The following is a 25389-nucleotide window of genomic DNA, read 5'->3' on the forward strand; positions in this document are numbered from 1 at the left end:
AATGGCACAATAATTGCTTTGCCACTCACAGAGCTATAAAGAGAGGAAACATTCGATTGTAGCATTTACACTTTACAAAAATAATTATATGTCAACATACAACAGTTTTAAGAAGTAAATTTTTGAAATCAGAGAAAGACTTTACTCGCCCCATCTATAAATACATGGCAGCATACGACAGACTTTGCATAAGACAGAAAACTGCAGCTTTGAACACACAGAGCACTTAAAGACACTGAGAGGCAGTGGAGTAGTCAGAAATCCTTCAACTTGTACATCAGATGAATAGAGTTGTCCAATTGCATCTTATTATTGATGGAAATATATAAATTTAACAATGATAGCATAAATTTGTCATGATCTTCTAGATAAATTAATAATGACAGAGGCAAACAAAATGTTATAACAAATGAAATTTCTAAATATATGTATATCTTTTTTAATGATAATATTATAAAAGTTAAATTATTTAAACAGTATTACACTTATTTTTTATACACAAAACAAAATGCTCAAGGGATTATTTTGATCATTTATAATTTTCAAAATAAACCATATGGGAGGTTTATACTCACTACAATTATTATTTTTCAAATCTGAAATTGGCATATAAATATATTTTATTTTCGTTAATTGATGAGAATGATTAAAAAAATTATTGAATAATGAATTAATTATTATTATTCTATATCAGACACAAAATCTACAGAGCCAGCAATATGCTGAGGACTTGTTTTGTTCCTGAGATCAAAGGTGGTAAAAAATTTAACTTTCTCACAGTTAATTTGATTTATTAAACTAATGTGCAAGTTTGGAGTAGACTGATGAGGGAAATGTTTATGTAGGTTTTTAGTTTGCAAGAGCATTCAAATGAACTTATCACATAATGAAATGCTCATTCAAAATCCCAATATATATACATGCAAGTTTAATTTTTATGGCATGTTTCTGAAAGACAATGCATACACTTGATTGCGAGTCATACACAAAACATATACTCAACAAATGAATCTTAAAGAGTTTTGATTAACTCCATCTCACTTGAATGCTCCAGAAAACAACATTTATGGAGTTTCTTTTTCTCTCAAAAATAACATACGAGTAAATAAAGATAAACTATTTATAAAAAACAAGATAATCTCATATTTATATACATTGAAAATGCAATATATCTATTTACATTAATATGAAAATATCTTAGTCTAATATGACATTCTTAAATTATCTCTTCTTATCCCAAAAACAAAAAAATGATAAAAAGCATATTTATTCTACATAGAGCAATTCTATATTAAAATGAAAAATAATAATTTTCTTGGAATTTTTTTATAGTTCTCAGATGAGTAAAGACATGTACTATGGTAATAATTTGTGATTCTTTAATATCTATTTGCTGAAAATTTAAGTTATCACTGACTACAAAATTTTATCACAAATTTACAAGAGAAATCAATAGAGAATTGGTATTCTAAAATATATTTTACTCCTTAAGTTACTTTCAAAATCGAATTTGGTACAGAAATTTAATTTCCACGCTATTTTTATCATAAGTTTTTCTCAAGCAAAGTTTAGAAAGATAAAAAAAAATTTTTAATTCATTTTAGTATACTTTTAATGAATACTTACATTAAACATTATTCACTATTATTAAATATAAACAAAAAATAAAGAAATTAGGCAGGCCAATAACCAAAATAACCTTAAACAACCAAATGAAGATTTCACAACTGCAGAAAAATAATGCATGTGGATATGGTAAGCATAAAGTACTATAAAGTGGAGGAGGGAAAATGTTATTTTTAAAACAATATATATTTTAAATTCGATAATTAATGCTTTAGTTTATACTAAATTACAAAATTTTGCAACAGAAATTTAAGAAAAATTAAAATGCAGACACCTCAAAGTCTTTTAATATACACATTCATATTTTTTTTTTTTTTAAATATTAACTGTACAGTTTATAAGATAACATGATTTGTGAAAGTCCTGCAACAAACCAAATTTTTATCAGTCACTTTTCAATATTTGAATCATAAAAGTGACATTGATAACATAATTTTAAACTTTTTATAGAACAATTCAAATAATTATAATTTAAAAAAAAAATTCCAACAATCAGCCAAATTTTAACCAAAAAAGTGTTGGCTTTAAAAGCTTAATTCTAAGTCATTTAAAAACAATAGGAATACTTATTTAAATTGGATTTATATAAAAAAAAGAGACAAAGATACAAGTAAAATCAGTAAAATATTATTAATAGTAGATAAAAAAACTAATTATGGGAACTCAAAAATTTAATGTAACTATATTTAAAATTCTAAAAGTATTATTTTATACAAATATTTACTTCTCAATCATATTGTTGAAATTTATCTTGTACAAATATTATATACAAAAAAAAAAAAAAAAACCATCATGAAATAAATTAATTTTGAAATGAAAAACAAAAATTAATGAGATCAATAAAAACTAAGGAAAGTTTCAAAATGTGTATTAAGCAATAAAAAGGGTATTGAATTTAATTAAAAAAATTAAACAAGAACATCAAGGTTATTCTTGTTATCTGCTATTTCAATTTTTTTTAAATCAAAGACGAGGGGATTTTTTTAATTGCTCTATCATACCTATTTTAGATAAGATAGTTCCTCATTTTTATAAGCAATTCATCCTTATAATTCAGGACTCTAATAATAATTTACGGTTTTTTGTTTGTTTTTGAAAGACCTTTTTTTAAGGAAAAAAAAAATTATAAGGAATATACAATAAATTTTTAAAAAATAATTTATATTATATATAGGAATACTAAATAAAAATAATAACATTTAATTTTAAAACTTTTTAAATAAAACTTAAAATTAATATGAAATAAGATATTAATTAATGCAATGAAACAACATAGAAAAGTATCGTAAAAAGGAAAATAGGAAACAAATATATATATATACACACTTTTCAATTTTAAAAACATGCAAACCTTCAATAATAAACAGAGCAGGTTTGATAAAGATATTCCAAGAATTCAATAAGCACACATAATAGAATTCTATTTATGCAAATAATAATAATTCTGTTCAAAATATATTAAACATATGATAAATGTAAATAAAATATACAATAGTTTACAGAAATAACAAAAAAATTAATACTCTTAATACCTGGACTATACAAATAATCGGTATATAAAGCGTGTAATATAGCACGTAAATAGGCTAGAACTTAACTGAAAATAAAAGACCTCACATTGTCCAAATTTCATGAACTTTACAATAAGCTAATTTGATCTACAAATTTAATAAGAATTTCATTTGAAACATTTACAAGTGTCAAATTTTCCTAAGGGGAATACTTAACGTTTACATAAGGCCACCAGTTAGCACACATCTGATGAATTCCAGAGACTTGCAACGATCATAAAATGATACACTGAAAAATAAAATCTTAATTTTAAAATAACTAAATATGAAGTGCAAGCAGTACATAATGCAGTTTTGATATTAAAAAATGTACTTAACTTTAAACAGAGTAATTTCTTTATTGCATTGTTACACAAGTTTCACCTTTATTAATTCTCTGTTAGGCTTACAAAATTTCTCAGATATCTTAAGAATAGTTTTTGTTCCACCATGAAATTGATTAATGGTAATTTCAATATGTTTTAACTATTTTTGTAGATCTGCTATCTCGAAAAGCTGCATTGAAAGTCACAATTCCTTCCTGTTAATAATTTTTTGTTTACATATTTTATGCTGAATACTATCGCATCTGTTTAATGAAAAATTTATTTTATGTTATAAGGAATTCCTTCAAGAAACTATGTATTTCCAAAATCATTGCAGCTAAAGAAGAACTTCTTTTATATTTTTTCAATGGCTTCTAAAAGATACATTCTTTAAGATAAAAATAATTTACAAGAAATCTGAAAAATGCTTTCCAAGGAGGAAGTAAAATAATCTGCACAAAATATATTTCAGCTAATTAAATTAAAATAATAAATTAATGCTCCTAATCTGCTTTCAATCCCAATATAGAAATTAGTCTTGAGTATTATTTTTTGCATAATATAATTAGTCAATAATAAATTATGTATTTTCTTTAGTAACAAAAAATTATAATAATTTTTTAGAATCAACTTATTTAATACACACAATTGAATGCGTTTCTCCCACCCCGTCCCAACTTCAAAACGCTTTTTTAAAAATTATAGGTGTTTAGATGAAACAATCAATGAATAAAGTCAAAAAATTAAGGCTATAATGTATACTTTCTTTCTTACAGATTGAGTCAACCATATACTTAAAGCATTCCTATGTTTAAAATCAAAAAAATTTTACATCTTTCACATTGCTAAAATATGACAAAATAAAAGTATTCTTCAATAGAAGAAAAAATCGGCACCTGATAAAAGGAATAAACCACAAGAAGCAAAAAATGTTCACTAATACTTTTCAAGTTATTAATCTTCCTCCTAATGGTCACTCATTCTGTTATTTTGAAACCTTTTTTTAACAAATTAGATGATTTATCAAAATCTAAATAGTGCAAAAAATGAAAATTGCTTTATATGAGAAAAAAAAATTTTTTTTTTTGTTGTTAACCTTACCAGCAGAATGCCATATTCTATTCTAATAACTTTATGCCCACATTTTGGAAAAGAAAATAATTCAAAACTATTGCTGAATACAAGTTAAAATATTTATACATAGGAAAAGCTAGGTCATAGCGATGAGAGGTAGAGCTTTTTATGAGAAATAAATTTCTATTTCTACATATAAATTACAAATAATTTTTATGATGACACGATAACCATATTTTAAAAAAAATAAACATATTTGATACACCCTTAATACTGATAGTTTATTTTGATTTCCAACCTTAGATATTTTCTTTAAAAAATTCCTGATCAAAATCATAGTACACTTTCATTGTTCTTTTATGCAATACTATAATATGGCCCACAAAACTGCATGAAATATCTGCAATATTATTTTAATACTGCCCAACACAATAAGGTTAAATTATTTAAGCACTAGTGGCCTTTGGCAAGAAACTGGCTTGCAGGGAATACTGGCTAAATTTAATTTCATTCAAAAATTCAGCCTGATTTTCAATTAATTAAAATTTTAATGATTTTTTTAATTCTCTCTGAGGTTCACATTTTTGATCTCTAAGGTATACATGTGCCAAATTTGATAGATGTAGGTCAAATGCCAAGAGCCACAACACACACACATTTATCTTTATTATTAGTAGAAATGTAAGAGTTCTTTTTTTAAAAAAAATAATAAAACTGCAGCAGAAGCATAAATCAAGAGATTTAATAATCAATATTTAATATATCAATATTAAATCTCTGGAATATTTAATGTAAATTCATTTTCATGATATTTCAATAAATAAAATTAATTAAATATGCTTGAAAATTTTTTCATATTTTAAATTAGCATATGTTAAATTATAGAACAAATAACATTGTATGTTGTAAAATATATATTCAACTATTAAACTGAATTATAGGGTTTTTTTTTATTGCCATTTTTAAAATACTGCATATTTATTTATTTGAAGTCAAAGAATTAGGTGAATGAAGGATTAATTTTTATAATTAGCACTTGTGAATACAAATGATATTTTGAGGGCAGAAATTAAATGTTTTTAATTATAATATAAATATTAAACATGCCAGTTATACAATTAAGTAAAATCTGCATTAACAACACAGACTGGGAAAAACTTTAAAAAACATCTTTAAGAGAAGAAAAAAAAATTTTTTTTTTTTTTTAATGAATACCAAAAATATGTTTACAATCTTTGCAGGAAGCTAATTTATTGATCCCCCCCCTTATCATCATCTTATGAAAGAAAATAAACAAATTTTATGTATAGAAAAAAAAAGACAAAAATAACAAATTATAACTTTTAAATTATGATTTTGGTGATATTTTAACTATTTGCAATTTTCAAATAAATATGCATTTACAGTAGTTTCCAAAAAGTGTATAATATTTTCACTTTTTAAAAAATATTTGTTTTTGACATAGTGAATTAAGGTAAAGGAAAATTCATGAACTTCTCTGAAGACAAAGAAAAGCTATTTTTTTCTCTTCTTTCCTTTCAATGATTGAACAATAGAAAGAAAAATGTATGTCTTGTGATAAGGATTACTTATTTTTCTCTCTTCTTGTAAGACACCCATCAAGCACATCATAATACAAAAGCATGTAATTATTATTTACAAACTAATTAGTGATCCACTAAAACAGTGACATGAGAGAAAATGCTAGCAGCTTAATACGACTGGCAAAATGCATGATCCCTAGAATCTTAAGATCTGTCCTTACACACATGCGCTTGAAATTGTGACATGTGTGGCACATACTGTACATTATTATGTCCAAACACTGGATTTTAAAATAATATTTTTGTTAAAATGAAAACTTTTTAAAGAGATTTAAATAATTCTGTTAAATAAAAATTAGAAACTGTGTTCAATAAAAATATATATAAATAAATGTCAAACTATTTCATTATTCCTAAATTAAAAGATCTTTTAAAATCAACTTAAAACATTTAAAAAAAATAGACTAAGCATTAAAAAAAATTAAATATTTTTATAATCAGCAATATATATCAGCAATGATAAGTTTAATTTCACATGGACACCTAACATAAGCATTTACTACAGATCCCCTTACTATCTAATTACAGCACTGATCATAATGGTTTATTAGAATACTCTATGAACCAATATAAATGTAGAAGGAAAAAAAAAGTCATGCATAAAAAGAAAGAAAGAAAAAGTAATATAGCAATGAAAAGAGATATAGAGATATAGAAAAAATAATTTATTAACAATATTGTGAGGAAGAAAAAGAAAGATTAAGAAGAAGCTGTTGAAGGAAAGAGTTGAGTACAATCAACTTACATCCCTGGACCTGTTTCTACTGTTCGGAGAAGAGGGCTGAGATGGCTGTCCTTGTTGCTGTAATTGTTGTTGCTGCTGCTGTTGTTGTTGTTGTTCCTGCAAATGGTTCTGCTCTCTCTTCAATTCTTCATCTTGAAGTCGACGAGCCAACTCCTCACTACACCATCATTAAATAACAATTACCATCTTTGAATTCTAAATGAAAATGCATTTGCATAGGGAGATACTAAAAGAATACCCCAACTTTGAAAGGCTATATCCTAGAAACCTAATAATTTAGATTAAATTTTATAAGTCATTACAAAATAATACATCTGAAATTTCATATTAAGCCAATTAAATATTTTATTACACAGTGAAAATTTGTTTTTGATTCCAGTGGGTGATATTCAAGACAGTTGCATTTTCTAAATGTCAAGTAACTGAGATGGTTCAATATATATTTCCTTGCAACTACACAGAATATATTCTCAAGATAGATATCATTTTTTAGTTTTGATGTTTTTGTGAAAAATAAAAATTCTTGCTTGAAGACAGTTTACAGACAGTGGGTTTAACTGGTGTTCAACAAATCAGTCAGCAGTTGCAGCCAATAAGTCAATAGTTGCAAATTTTTAACTGATGCATAGGAAGCACAAAGACTTTGAAAATAATGTAAAAAACTGCAGACACAAATTTTGTATTATAACCCTAGATGTGCTACATAATGCATGGGATCAGTTTGGATACCAAGTAAATATTGTTTGTTGTTTAGACAATCAGAATGATCATTTATGAACTTAAGATCTTGTAATTTTAATTTTATTCTTGAAAAGATATTTATGATAAGATTTACCTTTTTTTATTTATAAACACAGCCATATGAAATTAGGGTATTCTTTTGTAATTAGTTTACACATTTCAGTTGTGCAGCAAACATAACTGAACACAGAGCAGGAAATGGGACATGCTGGGAAGACAATGACAGAATGCCACAGAAATAGATTTAAAAAAAAGGCATGTAAATTATATTATATGATTTACTACATAAAATTTTCTGAATTAAGTATTTTTTTAATCCTATAATAAGATAAACTACAACAAATAGGACTTAGTATTTATACTCACATATATTATCTGTTAAAATTACATTACCTATACATATGACTTTAAAACACAAATGTAATTTACAATAACAAATCATTCTGAATGTGTGTATTTGTATACTGATATCTACCACAGAGTCAAGACTCAAGTTGGTAAAAACACAAGAGTACATTATATAGTGCCAAACTAATTTTTGCAGGTAAAAAACAATTTACCATGGCTTCCTAAATATGTTTTGGTTTAATACACAGTTCCCCCCCCCTTTCATAAATACCAACAACATTCCCAATAATAAATGTTGTTTTGTAATAATTGACAAATACCAAAATTAAAAGAACTCAAAAAATAAAATAACTGAAATCATTAAGAACTTAATAATTACATATACAAATGGGAAATATTTCAATTTTATGTATGCGTTTCTTGCATGCAAAGCATTTCTTAATAAGGAATGAACCTAAAATCTATATACCTATTATCTCTATTAAAAAGAAAATCAAAATTTATTATGCTGTCATGAAATCCAACATTTAAAGATTATTTTAAATCTTATAAATGTACATATAAAATTTTAAAGAAACACAGTAGTAATTTTAAAATTTCACAGTACTTCAAACTTATGTGTGAAGAAGCTGACAAAGCCAGCTTCTTCACACATAAGTTCAATTACTTTGACACACCATTGTCTAAAGGGGGAGGGGGGAGTTGTTATCTTATCAGGTTATTTCTACCGACTAACAAAGACAGAATTTAAGAAAAAAAGAGTGAATAACTTTGCAATGGAGTATGAAAGAAAAAAATCTGAATAAAAGCAAAAATCCTTTATATTATATTATATTATATATATATATATATATATATATATAGTAGGCAAGGGCAGAAGCAACAGTACAACAGAACATCACAAATAGGAATACTTTTACAAAACTAGACAAACACAAGTATAAACAAAATAAACACAAGACACGGGAGAGGTCACCTAACCATGCAGAGTGAAGGAAACAAAGAGCTTCTTAAAAGCTAAGACATTTATTAATGTTTCATGAGCACATACTCAGTAAGGCCATTTGAAATTCCTAGTTTTTTCTTTTTATAATCTTCCCATTCAAGCTCGCTGTTTTGTTGCTTTTGTTGCTCTTCTTGCAAACTAAGAGCAACTAAAAAGCTGTAATGAAATTAGTCACAATAAACATGAATCCAATAAGGTATCATGCAAAAGAATATGGTATTAGTGAAGGATAACCTACATAGAATCTAAGGTTAATTGCATTAATTATTTCATAGTATTTTTTAAGCAGACAAATTCTTAAAACACATGAAATAAATGATTAAATAAGACCTTATTTAAAATATTTAATACAGCATCTTATTTATAAAATAATTTTTTTGTAAAAAATTAAAAGTTTTCAAACTTTTCAAAATATAATACTACAATCCTTTTATGTCTCCACGTAATATTTGTTACTAACTCATTTTTATAAATTAATAAATTTCTTTTAAATGCATATAAAATTTTGTGGCTAATTATTTTGTTCAGCAATATTTTAAAACAAAATAGAAAACTTGAAACTTTATTTAAATAATTTTTAATAAGTTAAAATATAATAAAATAGAAATATTTAAAGTTGGTTGGTAATTTACTGAAAAGAGAAAGTCACAAATTATTTATAATAAAAAGAAAACTTGATACACTTATGAAAAATTTATAGAAGATAAAAGGGTCTCAAAGAAATAAAATTTATTATTTAACAAAATAATATAATCAAAGGAATTTTAAAGAAATTTACAATTAAAAAATATATTAATTACACATGCAAACAGATATATGAATAAAAATTTGAATTTATTGTAAAAAAAATTGTCATTTTATTCTATTTATGAGAATTTGCTTGTTTTAAACTATAATGAAATTTAATTTTTTTCATTTCCTTTTCAGACATTTAGATCATGTTTGAAAAGAAACATGAAAAATATTACAAACAAATAAAGTTAGCATCTTTATGCAAAAGTTTTAAGTCATTGACATATTTTAAACAAATGTATAAGCTATGAAGATGAACAATGAATACTGAAAAAATGCATTCACTTTTATTTTATAAAGAAAGTTAATATATTTGTCATTTCTTAAGACATTTTTATCAATATCTTTAGTTTCATATGATGCTAACATCAAGCATCATATACTACTTATAAAAAAAAGCATAAAAAATAGGATATTTAAAAATAATCTTTTAATGTAAAAATACTTTTCCATAAATATAATAATGCACCAAATTCTCTTTTCCATTAAAACTGTATTTTTAATGAAACTGTTATCAGCTGTATCAAGCAGCTTTAAATCTCAATTTCTCAAAAAATTACAGACTGTACCAAACAACTTCTTAAAAAATGCTGAGTGTTTTTTTTTTTTTTTTTTTTTTTTTTTTTTTACATCAGTCACTATTAATACAAAATTTAATTTTAAACACAATAAGTGACAATTGAAAAGTAAAGTTACAATAGTAAAGACAGGGAAATATAATTTTCAATAAATAAAGAGTTAACTATTTAATTGATAGCAAAGAAATAAAATAATTTTTAAAAAATACACTGCAACTTTAATTATGCCTATGCAATTTTGCAAACTAAATTTGAATAAAGTTTACTAAACAGTTTGAATTTCATAGCATTTGAAAGCATTACTTAAATGGAGCTACCAAATTTGGTACAGATACATTTTGTTGGGTAAAAATGTGTACTTTGGAGCCATTGTTTTAAAATTTTAAACTGATTGAAAATTTGGTAAAATTTGTCACCTTTCTGCAGTAACTTCTGAAAATATTACAGCAGAAAAATGAGTTTTCTGTCAGTGTTATGACTGTCTGTCTATCTGTAAACATGATCATCCAAAAATGATTTAAGCTTAATGAATAAAATTTATATGACCTTTTGACCAAATTGTATATTTTTATCAAGTTTTGACCACAATCTACTCAGAGTAATTCTGTTTGTTGGGTGTCTGAATATAAGTTAAACTACAGAGCTGTATGGATTTTTGATACAGCATATGGACAGAGCTATTGCATATTTCGTAAGTAGATATAACATCTAAAGTATAATATCAACCAAACTTGATACCAAATCCATTAAAGGTTTGATAATTTGTCCATCTGTATTTTCACAAGCAGTAAACTCAAAAATACAATGACTTAAATATTTGTATTTGGTATGCGATTTCGTGACCACAAATTAGTTCCGAGTCAAATTTTGGTTTCACTCAGTTAGAAAAAGGATCTATAACAAAAATTCGATTTTAAGGTACTATTAACTGCATGCCACAGCTTAATTGCCAAGGATCACATGCAGTAAAATGCTAAATTTATACCAAAGATCCAATATTTGATAACTATTGTTTGCCAATGCAAGTATTGGTGACCTTACCCAAGATCCCCACAATTCTGTATGTGGAAGGGGCGGAGTGATAACTTTTTTCATTAGAGTATGTGAGAAAGCATTCGGAAGACCACTCCAGCTGTTTCATTATTAGTAGTGTTGCTGAAATTTATAGACAATAGTCAACAAAATATTATTAATCTATAATACATATGCTTCAGAACAAATTTGGCATTCAATTGTAAAATATGTAAATGATGTGATATAAAATGAAATTCAAATCATTTACATTCTTGCTATAAATATCTCATGACTTTTTTTCAGTATTGATATCCTATATATAAAGATTTGGCTTACTTTTACTAAGTTACATAGATTTCTTTAAAAGGCATATGTTCAATAAAAATTACAAAATTTTGTTGCACTTATGGTTTAGGGTCAATATCAAAATCAGCTATTGATGGAAAAAATTAATGTGCCCATTTTTACAAATTGCTGCTCATTTCTGTGGTATAATTAATTTTTTAAAATATAGACAAAAAAAATTGAAAAATGCAGAGTATAATGATAAAATAGTAAACAGTGTTAAAATAGTAAACCTACAGAAAACTTGAAATTTTAAAATATTTTGGTGAGAAATTCATTAAAATAGAGTTACACAAAATATTTAATTGAAATTTTTAACAAATAGCAATCATGGGAAACCAGGATCACCAAAAGTGGCTAGTATATGCATATGTAGATAAGAAACATAAAAACAAACATGGTTTGAAAAGATAATTCAAATACTTACTCTTGGTCAATCTGCTTTTCTTTGGACAATTCTGAAGGCAGTGTTAAATCTGAGGCTTTAGGTGGTACAGGTATAAAATCAGCATCTACAAACTGGCCATCTCCTTCTATGTTATTCAGTGACTCCCAAACTGCATTCTCATTTACAAAACCCTGATCAGTAACAAGCTGGTACAAACAATTCTAGAAAATCATATAATCAGATACATGTTCTCTTCTCTCTGAATGAATTAAAGTATAAATGTTTACATTTTAACTAAGCATTTTTTCCAATAGTTAAAAAAATATATACAGATTTGAGATCATTAATAGGCTAGTCCATTTTCATTACATATAGAAGACTAATGAATGCAGAAATGCTTTTGCTATTGTTAGATTTGAGTAAATTTATTGATTAAATTAATACAATTAAGACTTCGATACCAATTATTGTATTTAGTTAAAATTATATATTTGCAAATACATTATTATATTTATCTTTTGGATTACATAAATTGCTATTACTGTTGCATTCAAATTTAAGTTCATTCCAATGCTTTTGGATATATAATGATTCCATGTTCCATAGGATAAATGTTTTTATTTCTGGAATATATACAAGCAAGTCTTTAGGTTTTCTTACATGGGAATATGCAACTTATAACTGTCCATGAGAAAAACAATTAACAGCTGAAAAAAATCAGCATAAAAATAGAAAAATAAAACTTGAAATTATAAAATAAATATTTAATAAACATTTCTTTTGTAAACAATCATTTAACAAAATGATGATGAAGACATGATTTTCATAAATCTTTTTAAGTCTGATAATTTCAACTGATAGATACTATAAGAAAAATACAGGACTTTATCTGCAGCAAAAGAATAAAATACATAAATAAAAGCAAGTAACTGATTTACTTTGTGCTTTGTAAGAGAACTGAAGTGATTGTTTCTGAAGAGGACACAAAGCTCATCTTCTTTGAGTTTCGAGGTCAGCTCACAGAGGCCATGATAAGTTAATTGTGAAGCTGTTTTCTCCAGGAAATTCTCAGCAATCAGAGCTGAAAATGTAAACATTGTGATATTTATTGAATCAAATAACCAGGTACCAATGCAACAAAATTCCAGGCTCTAATATAAGGTATTTTACAAGAAGAAAAGAATAATAAAAATAAAGCAAATAATGACAATGTCATAATTTTAAATCATTTCAGGATCATTCAGGTCCATGCGAAATGCTCAAACTCACTGTACAGACTCATTTTTATTTGCGAATTCAAAAGAACTGTCTATATGATTTTTAAAAGCTACTAGATGATAAGAAGCTACAACATTTTTTTTAGCAGTTGAATCATATAGCATTTGACCTTTATGCATAATAATTAATTTCTATTCAGCTCTTTAAAAGAGTGTGTATAATTTAAAGGCACCCAAATGGTCTGTTGAGAGTATTCTGTAAGAGAATATAGGAAAGTATGTTCAGTTCACTATTGTAGAAGCTGAGGGTAGGTGTGTTTAGTAGAAGTCTTAGTACATGGGATTATATTAAACTTTATTTTGTTGGATAAGAGACCATGTTACCTTCTGAGATAAGTGAAATGATAAGGATTTTAGTAATAACAACAAATAAAAAGTTTCATTTTCTTCAGACACAGAAGAATATAATATGTCATTAAATGATCGCACTGAGCCAGCATCTAGTTAAGACTTCTGAAACAAAACACAACTGAAAATGAACTTTTTAGTGAGAATTGGTAAGACTGGAAATTCCAATTTCATTATCTACAGATTATTATTATTTTGTTGTTGTTGTTTTCATTTTGTATGAATAGCAATTATAACTTGTTTTCATGTGTATAGCATCATCGTCATGTGTAAAGTATTTGGGCATAGTTAAAAATTCAGTATTTTTCTTATTACATTCACTTCCATTACTGTTATACCCCTTATAATAATACATATTAAATAGTATTATATTACATATACTACTTGTATTACTTTATATATGCCTTATATTGTATTGTTACTTGTATTACTTTGTTATGAATTTTCAGAAATAGGCTTAACTGCAAAAAAATGTGTGTGCCTGTGGCGATGCTTCATTCCAGAGCATTCTGTTCCATGGCAACGCTTCATTACACTATTCCTGAAGTGATTAATAGTTTATACAATACTTAAGTTGTAGAGGCTTAAGAGATGTATAAGTTTTAGAAAATTAGTATATTAAATTCCAACAGTTAACTCTAATGTAAGAGACTGAAGAGTGTACTTTCGCAAATATACCAAGTACATCATGTATATATATTTAATAATAATTCTTATTTAATACTAATTTTACTGCTTAAAAAATATTTATAATAAATGACAAATATTATACATTGTAACATATGGATATAGCAAGCATTTCTGAACACCTTCGAGTAAATAAAAAAGCTCCATGAAATCAAACAATTTTAATTTTAAATACAGAATTTTATTATAAATGATTTCTAGAACATAAAGCAAAATTTTACACAACTATATCAGTTATATTTAATATCATAATTAGAATTATGTAACTGGAACAATAATTGTTACAATATAAGGCACAATATTTTGTGTATTAAATTGAACACAATGATTAATTAAAAAGTTTTTATGCGCTTCATGATATCAAATAAGGTTAGCTTAGATTAGCTAAGGTTTTAAGACAATTTGGGTTTCCTGGGAAAGGATTTTATAACTTTGAGCCATGATGATAATAGTGAAACCTGAGCAAGTAACACCCATCAAACTTCATGGCACTCAAACAAGAGGACATTTCATCTTCAACATCAAATTTAATATGTACCAGGCTCACAGGAACTGTGAATCTTTCAGTAAAAGACTAACACAATCTTAATTTTAGATAGAAAGTTATATACTTGAAGTGTCTTAGTGAAATTTTTTCACTTTTTATGGTAACCTTCACTGCACTCAAGTATTATTTAGAATATTAGGAATACATCCACTTATGAATGAATATAGTTTTATTTTATGGATGTAAAAAACTATGACAAACCTTCGGTGACCCTTTCAGGGTCCGATGAACACTTTGAATTGATTATTTTCTCAACTAATTGATTGTAACTGCATTTACCAACAGCTGCCATTACATCAACCATCTGAGGGTCAATCAGCCATCCATGGTAAAGAGGTATCCTGAGTAAGTCGAAAATGATACACTCAGGAGTATATTCAAAATCACTGATTCTGAAATTACAGAATGATAAATAGTATTATACAAAATTGTTTAAAGACAAATAATAAATTCAATTTAATATCCAGTAAGAATTGAAAACATTAAACTGCATACTACAATATTACTAGTTTCATTAAACCATCAGAGGTAATAAAAATAATTATGAATTTAATATCAACATTTGCAGAAATGGAACCTAAAAAGATCTGACACATGTTCTGTATTTTTAAGTGCAATTTTTTTATTATTAATAAAAATAATTCATTTAAGTTAACCTTTCAAAGTAAATTTTTGTCCAGTTTCATGAAGAAAGAAAACACTTTAAGCAATGAATAGACAAAATCATAAAAAAAAAAGATGAATTAAATTAAAAATTATACATCAAAAGAAACAAAAATGTGATCATCAAAGCAATTAATTGTTCATTGAAAAATAAAAAAAATATCTGATGAAACAAATTTTAAATATATATATATAGGCATCAACACTTTTTATTATTATTATTATTTCAGCATGAATATATAGCAATCCAATCCATATTTTTAAAAATATCAGACTTACCCAGTGAATTTAACATTTACATCAAGACCAGTCTGAAGCTTGGGCAGAACTGCCATTGCATCATGCATATTCTGTTCAAAGTTCAGTTGGGTTCCTTCAGGAATATTCTGTAACCATTATAAAAATCGCAGAATAAATTTCTGCTCCATATGAATTTTTTTATACTTTTTTATTGACAAATCAACAATTGTCCCCTTACAAATCTTAGCTTAAAATAAAGTTGAATAAAAATGGTATTATAAAAGATTTGGCAAATTTTGAGAAAAATGTTTTAAGGGATATTAACTCTTTTTACAATTTTTATTTAGAATTATCTTCAATCTCTTAATTTCTAAAATTCTATTTTTAAAAAAATTTCATTATAAAAGAACTATACCAATTTATGAATATAATCAGCTATTTATGACATAATAAGACATCTAATATATAAAAATGAATTTTTATTTGTTCATATTTTATGTGCTGCTGTACTGTTCATCCGATTGCAATCAAACTTTGCCAACTTATTGCTTGCACTTGTGCAAAGATAATAGGCATAGTACAATTAGTATATCTAACAAACATGGAATGACAAGTGAGCAATGAAGCAGACCATTTATGAACTGCAAATTCATGTGCTTCAGAATCTCAAGATCAACAAGCAATAAGAATTAAAAAAAAAATGTTTATGTGCAAACCAATCACGCGAATCAGAATCAGATGGCAAGAATCGAGACAACTGTTCTTAATGTAAAGTTGGATGGAGGAGAATTGCTCATTCATGAATTCCCATTATTCCCACCGAAATGCCTTCTGATTTCAAATGACTGAAGTTGTCCATTTGACTTGCATTCTCGGTGACTATCAAACAGACACAAGGACAACCTTTAATTTCCACATTGTTATTTTTTTCCACATATTGCATAAATGATGCGATTGATACATGGATAAAATGAAAAAATTATGATGAACTTATATGCATCAGAATATGATGCTATTAATTGATAAAAAATTTCTAAATTACTTTTACATTTTTAATTCATTTTCAACTATGCAAATATATTTATACAGTAGACTCCCGATTATCCGCGCCTGCCGCACAAAGTTTTTTTGACTGATTTCTTCAAAAAGGTGCAGTTTTACAGTTATGCTTTTGTAATTTCATAATACATTACAGTATTAAAACAGTACATATGTATTCATTTTTCTGTGTATCCTTGACGCCTCTCGTAAGTACAAAGCACTTATCTGTTTTCATTAACAAAAGGCATTTTAGGTTAGTTTTGAGTGATATACTAAAATATTAAGTGTTAGTTAAACATTTCCTGCTGTTTATTTTACGTTTTATTGTACATAAAACGATTTTTCAAAGTTGGAATGACTGTTTTCTCTTTTGCTATACCCATTTTTAGCTTTTTTCGGATTATCCGCGGCGGCCGCGCCACCCAATTCCGCGGATAATCGGGAGTGTACTGTACTAATCTTTTATCTACAGTTAACTTCTGAAAGGAAAAATAATTGAAGATAATAGCTAATTTAAGTTACTTATATCAATTTAATTAGCATATGACATTTACTATGCACGAAACAACTTTTTTACTGATTCTTTATCTACACAAAAATTAATTGCAATAAAAAGTAACAATATTATCCTAATTATGCATAAAGAATTGTATATATATATAATTAAAATTAAAATAGCTTGATGAGAATATTGTTTAAATTTTACATCTGAATAGAAGTTATAGAATAAAAAAAAAAAAATAATAGCTGGTAAATTGAAATCTATAATGGAATTTCATATAAATTAATATGAAATCATAAGCATTTTGAAAATATAGGAATCCAGAGAACTTTTTAAAAGGTAGATTTTTTTTTCAAATATTTAATCAGTAATGTTATTAAGCATAAGATTTTAGGGAATGTCTCATGATAATTAACAGTTAATAATTTAATAAAAAAGATTTGGTTTCATATACAAAAAAAACTGATTCTTTTATCGTTATTGTTGCTATTTTTTTAAAGCCCTGATACTAAAGGGCAAATTACTGCACCTGATATTCTTGTTTTAATTCAAATTAAAGCTCTACAAAAGAATTTTATGTATAGGGGAGAGTGGCTCACCTTGGGACACAGTACACCTCGGGACAGCTTTATTTTTTGCCCTAGATTTTAAATTAATGCTTAGCTTTTATAGATGCAGATAGACGGCAGCACAGTCAAATCTTCAGATGTGTTTTGATTCCATTGATACAGCAGGTAAGAATTTATTAAGATTTTTATTTTGAGAACATGTCTAGTAACTTTCATGTAAAACTTTGATAAGTAGTTAGGTGGATTTTTAATGAAAATATTTTGAAATAAAAGGTACTGTAATGAAATTTAAAGCTTTCTCTATAAAACTCATGTGTAATTATTGTTCTGATGCTAAACCTAACAGCATGTCATTCTAAAATTTCATTGTGTGTGAATGGTCCACCTTGGGACAGGTGGAAGTGGTCCACCTTGGGACACAAGATGTGACTACCTAACTTTTATTTCAAATATTTTTACAAAAATATATTATGTTTAAAATATTTTTTATTTAATCTACATAATCTGTGTTTATTAATAGTTATTATTTCTACTTTTAGGAACTCATTAGGCTTAACAATGGCAAGGATTAGAAATAAAGAATACCAGAAAAACGAAACAGTTCGTGGTAACAATATTCAGAAAGCTGCTGCAAAAGTTTTATCAGGAGAAATGTCTTTTAGGGAAGCTGCTGCAGTCTACAATGTTAGTAAGACAACTCTGAATCGCCATGTTAGTACTTTTAAAAAAAGTGAACAGCCAAATTCTAACTTCAAGTACGTATCAAAGATTCAAAGTCGAAAAATATTCACCAACGATGAGGGAAACAAACTAGTAGATTACATTTTACAAGCTTCGAAATATCACTATGGACTAACAATTAATGATGCACGTACCCTTGCATATGAATATGCTTCAGCAAATAAAAAGAATATTCCCCCAAGCTGGGAGCATGAAAAAAAAAAAAAAAGCTGGAAAGGACTGGTACATTGGATTTAAAAGAAGACATAGTGCCATGTTTTCTCTTCGAAAACCAGAAGCAACTAGTCTTTCTCGGACTCTCCTGAAAAAAAAGCAATTGAAGATGCTATCACTAATAATGAAAAGAACACTCAAGTAAAAGAGAAAGAATGTATGAATATGAAAGCGAAAAAAAGGATTAAAAAACAGCTTCAGTTGATCATTAGTAGCAGTAGTGAAGATGAAGATTTAATGCTCTCAGAATTGGTAGGAAGTAATACAACTGGAAGACCAGTGAAGAATTGATGGCGATGAATATGAGTTATCTTTTTTGAGACGACTAAATCAATCATTGACATTTATTTATCCTGAAAAAGAGGACAAATCTTACGTAAACTCAAATGACATTTTATTAAAACTTAAAGAACCAAAGCAAAGTACCGAACGTTCTTTGGGTTTGGTATTTGATTTCCAACAATTAATTACAATTAAATATAAAATTTGTTAATTTTTTTGTGTGTTCAACTAATAAAAAGCTTTCTTAACAAAATTAGGAAATATTAATTTCTAATTAGTTATATTTATCACTTTATATACTTTTCTTTTCTCGAATAAACAATTTCAAGTGTAATGTAATTCAATTATTGATCTTTTCATATCTGTTTTTCAGCTGTCCCAAGGTGAGCCACCAGGTAGTACACCTTGGGACAAAGTACAAGTTTACTAAATATTTTTTTAAAAATTTTCTATAATGGATTAAAGATTAAAAGCTGTTAAATAATGTAGGCAAAGGTTAAACAAATACAAGGTAAAAATTTGAAAATAATTCATCAATATAAAAAATTTTGAGAAAAAAAAGAAAAAAAGCGTCCCAAGGTGAGCCACTCTCCCCTAATATTTCGTATAAAAACATCTTTTTAAAAATTTTTATACACAGTTTTAAAAAATATCTTTAAGTTAATTTCATCTCAAAATCTGAATGTTCTATATTTGTAATTAAAGCAACTCGTATTTAACAAAATCAAAAATAAATTAAAGATCACCATATATTTTTTAATCTTGAATGCACAAAGTCTATTCACCTTTGGAATGCTCTCTAGTATACAATCTCCCAAGTAAGCCATGAGGTTTTCTGTTGTAATAAAATCAGCCAATGAGGGAACTGTGATTCGGCCTTTCATGATCAACACATTTGTTATGGCAATCAATGGGCATGGCCCATTTTCATTCTGTAATCATCAAAAAATACATAAAAATTTTTATCTTGCAAAAAAAAAGAGGGTACTGAATTAATATGAACTGTAAGAATGTGAAATATTACGTTTTTGTTTATTCATTTATACACACACACACAAAAGAAAAAAAATTGGTATTTTTCTGTTATCATAGCACTTGTCCCTAAATAAGTGACAATTATAATAACCCTGTTAATAGAAAGAACAACACAGATTTTTCTTATTGCATATCTAAGATTAAAATGTATATATATAATATAAAATTACAAAACAAGAAAAAAAGTGAGATTTAAAACTTGATTTTCCATGCTAAACCTTGAACCTGCATTAGTATATTATTTTTTTTTGTGCATGGACAACATCTTAAATATCTAAAAATTCAAATTATAAAATCTATATTCAAACTTCAATCATAAGTGAGTGTGTATTTCCTTGGATTAATAATAATTAAATCAAAATTTAAAATAATAAGGATGAAAAATACTTCTCACAAAAAGAATGAAAGAGAGAAAACTCATCAAATAATTTCTTGGTATATTGAACTAAGGTAAAGAAATTAAATGAATTTTTAAATGCAATTAGAATTAAATTTGTTTGCAGTGGTACGAAACAAGTATCAAAGAAAAGAATATCTATAGAAAGTGGTTCAAAAATATTGTGTATCTGACAATAAATACATAATATTTATTATTTTTAAAACAAATATTATTACTTGGATATATGCACAAACCTTGAATTATGAGAAAATTTTCACTGATTGCCACATTTTATTTGATAAAAAGATGCAAAATTTTTCTTTAATAAGTATGCAAAGTAAAGAGGTACTAATAAAAAAGTGAAATGAGTAAAAATTTATAGTAATTACTTATAGTTAGTTATGACTGTAGTATAAATGCAATAATAAAAATTAGTCGGTTTGAAATGCTTTTTGGAGGAATTGATTTTCAAGTTGGGTCAATTTGACATCTTTGTCACTTTGAACTGTAGCATGGTATTGTTCTTCTGTACTATTAAATATTTATATTTTCATCACAAGGCAGTTCTTACTGTCTATACCTTAGTAGCTAGGTAGTTCAGTTTATGCTCTGCAGTTTTGATTTTAAATAAAATTTACGATTGGATACATAATATTTTTTAAATATAGAACATTCTCAAAAAACAACACTCAATAATGACTTTAAAGAATTAGCTCTAAAATTCAATAAAACTGCCGACATTACTAATTAAAACTGTCTGAATCAACCGTTTATACAAAATATGCTTAGGGAGAAAAAATTTCAGAAAACTTTTGATGTTGTGAAAAAATTAACATGTGAAGAAAACATATTTCAATTGTTAACAGATATCTTGACATGAATTACCTTACATGGAATGCTGTAGCACAGTTTGCATTGATAGTGCTACAGCATTAAAAAGGAGATAATGAAGAATTAAGAAGATTAATAGAGAAAACTGCTTTTTATATAGTATTCAACCATTATATGGTACATTGATAAGTGTTACAAAAGAAAATGAGAATTGTGCAAGATGTTACAAGATGTTCTTATAATAATTAATTACATTAAAAGCAACAGCTGAAGCAGTTGAACCTTTTCAATACTCTGTAATTTTTTATATAAGACACTATTACAAAAGACTGCAGTCAGATGGCTCTTACATGGCAAAATATTATGATATACTTTCAGTATAAAAAAAGATGTCCTTTTCAAAAAGGTGGAAAAAATCATATTTACAAGTTCATTCATTAATGATGACTGGCTAAGAAAATTTAACTACAGCGCTGACATTTTCGAAAGAAAAAAAAAAGCTGAATAATTTAAATTTAAGTCTATATGTAGAGAATTAAAAAATAATAAAAATAAATCAAATAGTAAAATTGAAGCTTTTAAAAATAAGTTGATAGACTGGGGTCATTCCAAATCAAATCAACTCAAACAAAATTTACCTCGACATTTATAGATTTTTATGAAATTTTGTACAATTGTATATATTATTCATATAGATTTGGAAAAGTACCAAGTTCCATCTAGATATACCGATTCAATTTTAAATTACAGCCTGCACTACAATTTTTTAAGAAAAGGAAGGCTTGAATCTCTAGATAAACATAAATCAGAAATTATATCAGACCAGATAAGATTATATATAAGGGATATTGGTGGCTTGGGCATGTTTAACACAAAATTGAAAATCTAGATGAAATAAAAAATGCATCCAATTAGTTCATCTACAGCACTCTCGTATTCAAGAAACACTATTGTTCTATGAATATAAGATCATTCTAATAAAGGTAAATTCTGTGAATTCCACTGAAGGAAATTTTATTCTTCATTTGAAAACAATGTATATCAAACAAATATGATTTTTTTCAAACTTCAATGAAAAACATATCCTGTCATTTAATAACAAAAATTTACTTTAGATATATTGCGGTAATCTTTCTTCAGATTTTTATTCATATTTATTTTCAGTAGAACAACAAAAAAAAAATAGCATTATAGTGTTATTCAGCTAAATATAACATATTTGAAAAATCACGCTTTAAATTTTTTTAAATAATAAACTCATCACCATCCTATATTTATACTTTGTTTGATGAATTCAGAACAAGGCAATTTAGATCAATTTCATGGAATTTTAAAATATGCATTTTTCAAGAAAATTAGTTATTATTTTGATTTTCACAAAATATTTGACATATTAGTTTATAATAAGTTGCATGTAAAACAGCATAAAAAAATGCTAAAATATAACACATCTTCCTTTCTTTATCTCAATTAGGAAAGATCCTAAAAATAAAAAGAATTTCCAATGATGGTTTTGAACAAATTTTTGAAATTTTACATGGCTATAATTCAAAACTAGTTGGCATATGTCCATGAAATTTGTCATTTTTTTCTATAAATAATATATTTGCACCAAATTTTGTGAAAATCTGAGATGATGAGTTTTATATGTATACATAAATAACCTCTGGCGAGAAGAATTGAACAAAAATAAGACATGTTCTTGTGATTTTCACAATTTAGTAAAGAAAATTTTTTGAACATATTAAGAAACTTTCTTGCAAAAATTCGAAAAATTTATAAATAACAAATTTAGCTGTGTACACGATTTGTTTTTATCTGATAGTTTTAAATCCAAAAGTCCTTTGAATAAAAAAAGTATAGTTATTTAATATTTTGAAGTAGTAATAAACTACACATTCAATTAAAGTTTCTCACTTGCCATAATTTTGTCAGTTGGAAATGAAAATAAAGATTTGGAAGAAGAAAAAGAAGACAACTAATATTTTGATTTAATTTGCATTGGCTTATTTATATGAAAACCTCAAAAGCAATTGCCATTGAAACAAAACAATTGATCTCAGCATAATCCAATGGCTGACTTACAGCTTACGATTTCCAATGTAAATCTAAAAGTGCACTTTCTGTAACATATTTGGTACTTTTAATATATAAATTTTTATTATAAATATTATGTAAAATTAAAACCAAATTATCACAAATTTACTCCTTGCTGGTGCTAAGCAAATTTCAAAAGCCTTAGCATTTCAAGAATTAAATGAATAATCAATAAAAAAAATTCACAAATAAAAGTGTTTAAAAAGTCTAAGAAACAAATCATACCTGAGTAATAATTGGACTCTTGCATCCATTTCTCGAAATCCATTTTATTTGATATATTGAATCATTTTTATCATCTATCACAGAACTTTTAGCCTTAACAGGACTCTCAATGGAACTGCTTTCAATATTATCACCAGAAGTTGATGGAAGTATTAGAGGTTCAGTTAAGTTTGGTAGAGAGTCTGCATTTTCATTTACAGTTGAAGGCAATTCTACATTTTCTCCAAGAGACATTTCTGAGTCAACTGAAACAACACTTTTTACTTGATCTTCAATGGAGGCAGCCATGAAGAATATTTAATTAGGCAATAGAGGTAAATGTCAAAAATTTCACTCACATCACTAACAAGAACTATTTAATACAAAGTTGTTCACTTATAGATTCTAGTACCATCTGAAATTATAATTCTGTGATTAAAAAAACGTAAAGCAAAAAGTATCGAAATATCTAAATTTACGCTGAGGTACAGAAAATAATAAGCTGTTCTGTGGTGATTAACAATGACTAATCAGTTTTCTCTAGGATCAAAGGTCAATGACATTTCATAAAAATTATGCATTAGACGCATATCAAGTCTTGCTTAACTGATAACATATATTATGAGTCAAAATTATTGGTCTTAATTGTAAAAATCACATAACATACAGAGGTCCAGAAGAACCGATTAATCATCAAACTAAAAAAAATTAATTTAATATATCAATTAAGAGTGAAAAAATACCTTGCTTTCTATAACTATGATTCGAAATTTAACGAAGAAATACAAAATTTAGATGCAAAAACCTCATATCAATGAAAACGTCAAACTTTTTTCATCAGTAGTTTTCTGGGACAACAGATGGTTTCGCAATACCTTGATGTTTCGCCAACATATAAATTTTAGTTATGGCATTATAAATTACAAAAAATTAATAAGTCACATTATAAAAACAGCATAAATATCAAAATTGAAAAATAATCAAAATTCTAATGAGTTGCGCGTTAATTTTTGTAATGTCATGGAACTTAAGTGCCAAATTAAACAATATTTAAAAACATACGAAATTATCGCTACAGTCACAGTCACATGTTGATTGGCAATCTAAAAAGGTAATGACGACATAAAATATTGCCGCTGAATAACATAAGAACTAGTGAAATTCAAGAACCGAGAAATTAAAACCGAGGCTACTCGAAACAAACTGATTTCAATTTATTGATAAACTTGACTGGCGTAAATTTTTCATCTATTTTTTTTCTGCTAAATTTTTTTAAATAGCTGATATAAAATATGATATTTGAATTTTGATTAAAAGTTTCAGGCAGAGACGACGGCAGAAATTTTCCAACGGGAGAGTAAAACATCAATGATGAGGAGGAGGGGCAAACAAAATGTTTCTGATTTTGCTTTGAAATAACCCACAATTATTAATTTTATGTTTATATTAGGATATTTAAGCATTTAATATCGAATTTAATCACAATAAATAATTATTTGCAATAATTAACCATTTGTATGGCGTTTAGGAATAAGAATTGTATGATCTAAAAATCTCGATCATTCTCAGAAAATTTTAAATATAAATATTTTTTTT

The 25389-nt window shown here is 26.3% G+C and overlaps 1 protein-coding gene across 3 annotated transcripts; it reads right to left on the bottom strand.

The window, feature by feature from the left end:
* Positions 1–2254: 2254 nt before the first annotated feature.
* LOC129972833 (ubiquitin carboxyl-terminal hydrolase MINDY-1-like) lies at positions 2255–24872 on the bottom strand. Of its 3 annotated transcripts, XM_056087123.1 has the most exons (10): positions 24537–24870; positions 23815–24208; positions 20033–20179; positions 15939–16045; positions 15198–15388; positions 13076–13218; positions 12177–12358; positions 9066–9176; positions 6926–7082; positions 2977–3426 (listed from the first exon to the last, which is right to left on the bottom strand). In XM_056087123.1, exons 2-10 carry the CDS (start codon positions 24100–24102, stop codon positions 3412–3414), a joined length of 1341 nt encoding a protein of 446 aa, XP_055943098.1. In that variant the 5' UTR covers positions 24103–24208; positions 24537–24870; the 3' UTR covers positions 2977–3411. The 3 variants fall into 3 exon arrangements, with proteins under 3 accessions (XP_055943099.1, XP_055943098.1, XP_055943097.1); XM_056087122.1 differs by having other exon boundaries at positions 23815–24870; XM_056087124.1 differs by lacking the exon at positions 9066–9176 and having other exon boundaries at positions 2255–3426; positions 23815–24872.
* Between the last annotated feature and the right edge of the window lie 517 nt (positions 24873–25389).

This window comes from Argiope bruennichi, chromosome 6 (assembly GCF_947563725.1).
Source record: "Argiope bruennichi chromosome 6, qqArgBrue1.1, whole genome shotgun sequence".
Classification (NCBI taxonomy): Eukaryota; Metazoa; Arthropoda; class Arachnida; order Araneae; family Araneidae; genus Argiope; species Argiope bruennichi.

Bases quoted from the DNA above. Each gene is read 5' to 3' on its own strand.
- LOC129972833 (XM_056087123.1), bottom strand. From the start codon at position 24,102: ATGGCTGCCTCCATTGAAGATCAAGTAAAAAGTGTTGTTTCAGTTGAC. The intron at 9,177-12,176 runs GTAAGTATTTGA...ATTTCATTACAG, and splicing joins GAAAAGCAGATTGACCAAGA to CTTTTTAGTTGCTCTTAGTT. The intron at 7,083-9,065 runs GTATGTGCTCAT...ATGATGGTGTAG, and splicing joins ATTTCAAATGGCCTTACTGA to TGAGGAGTTGGCTCGTCGAC.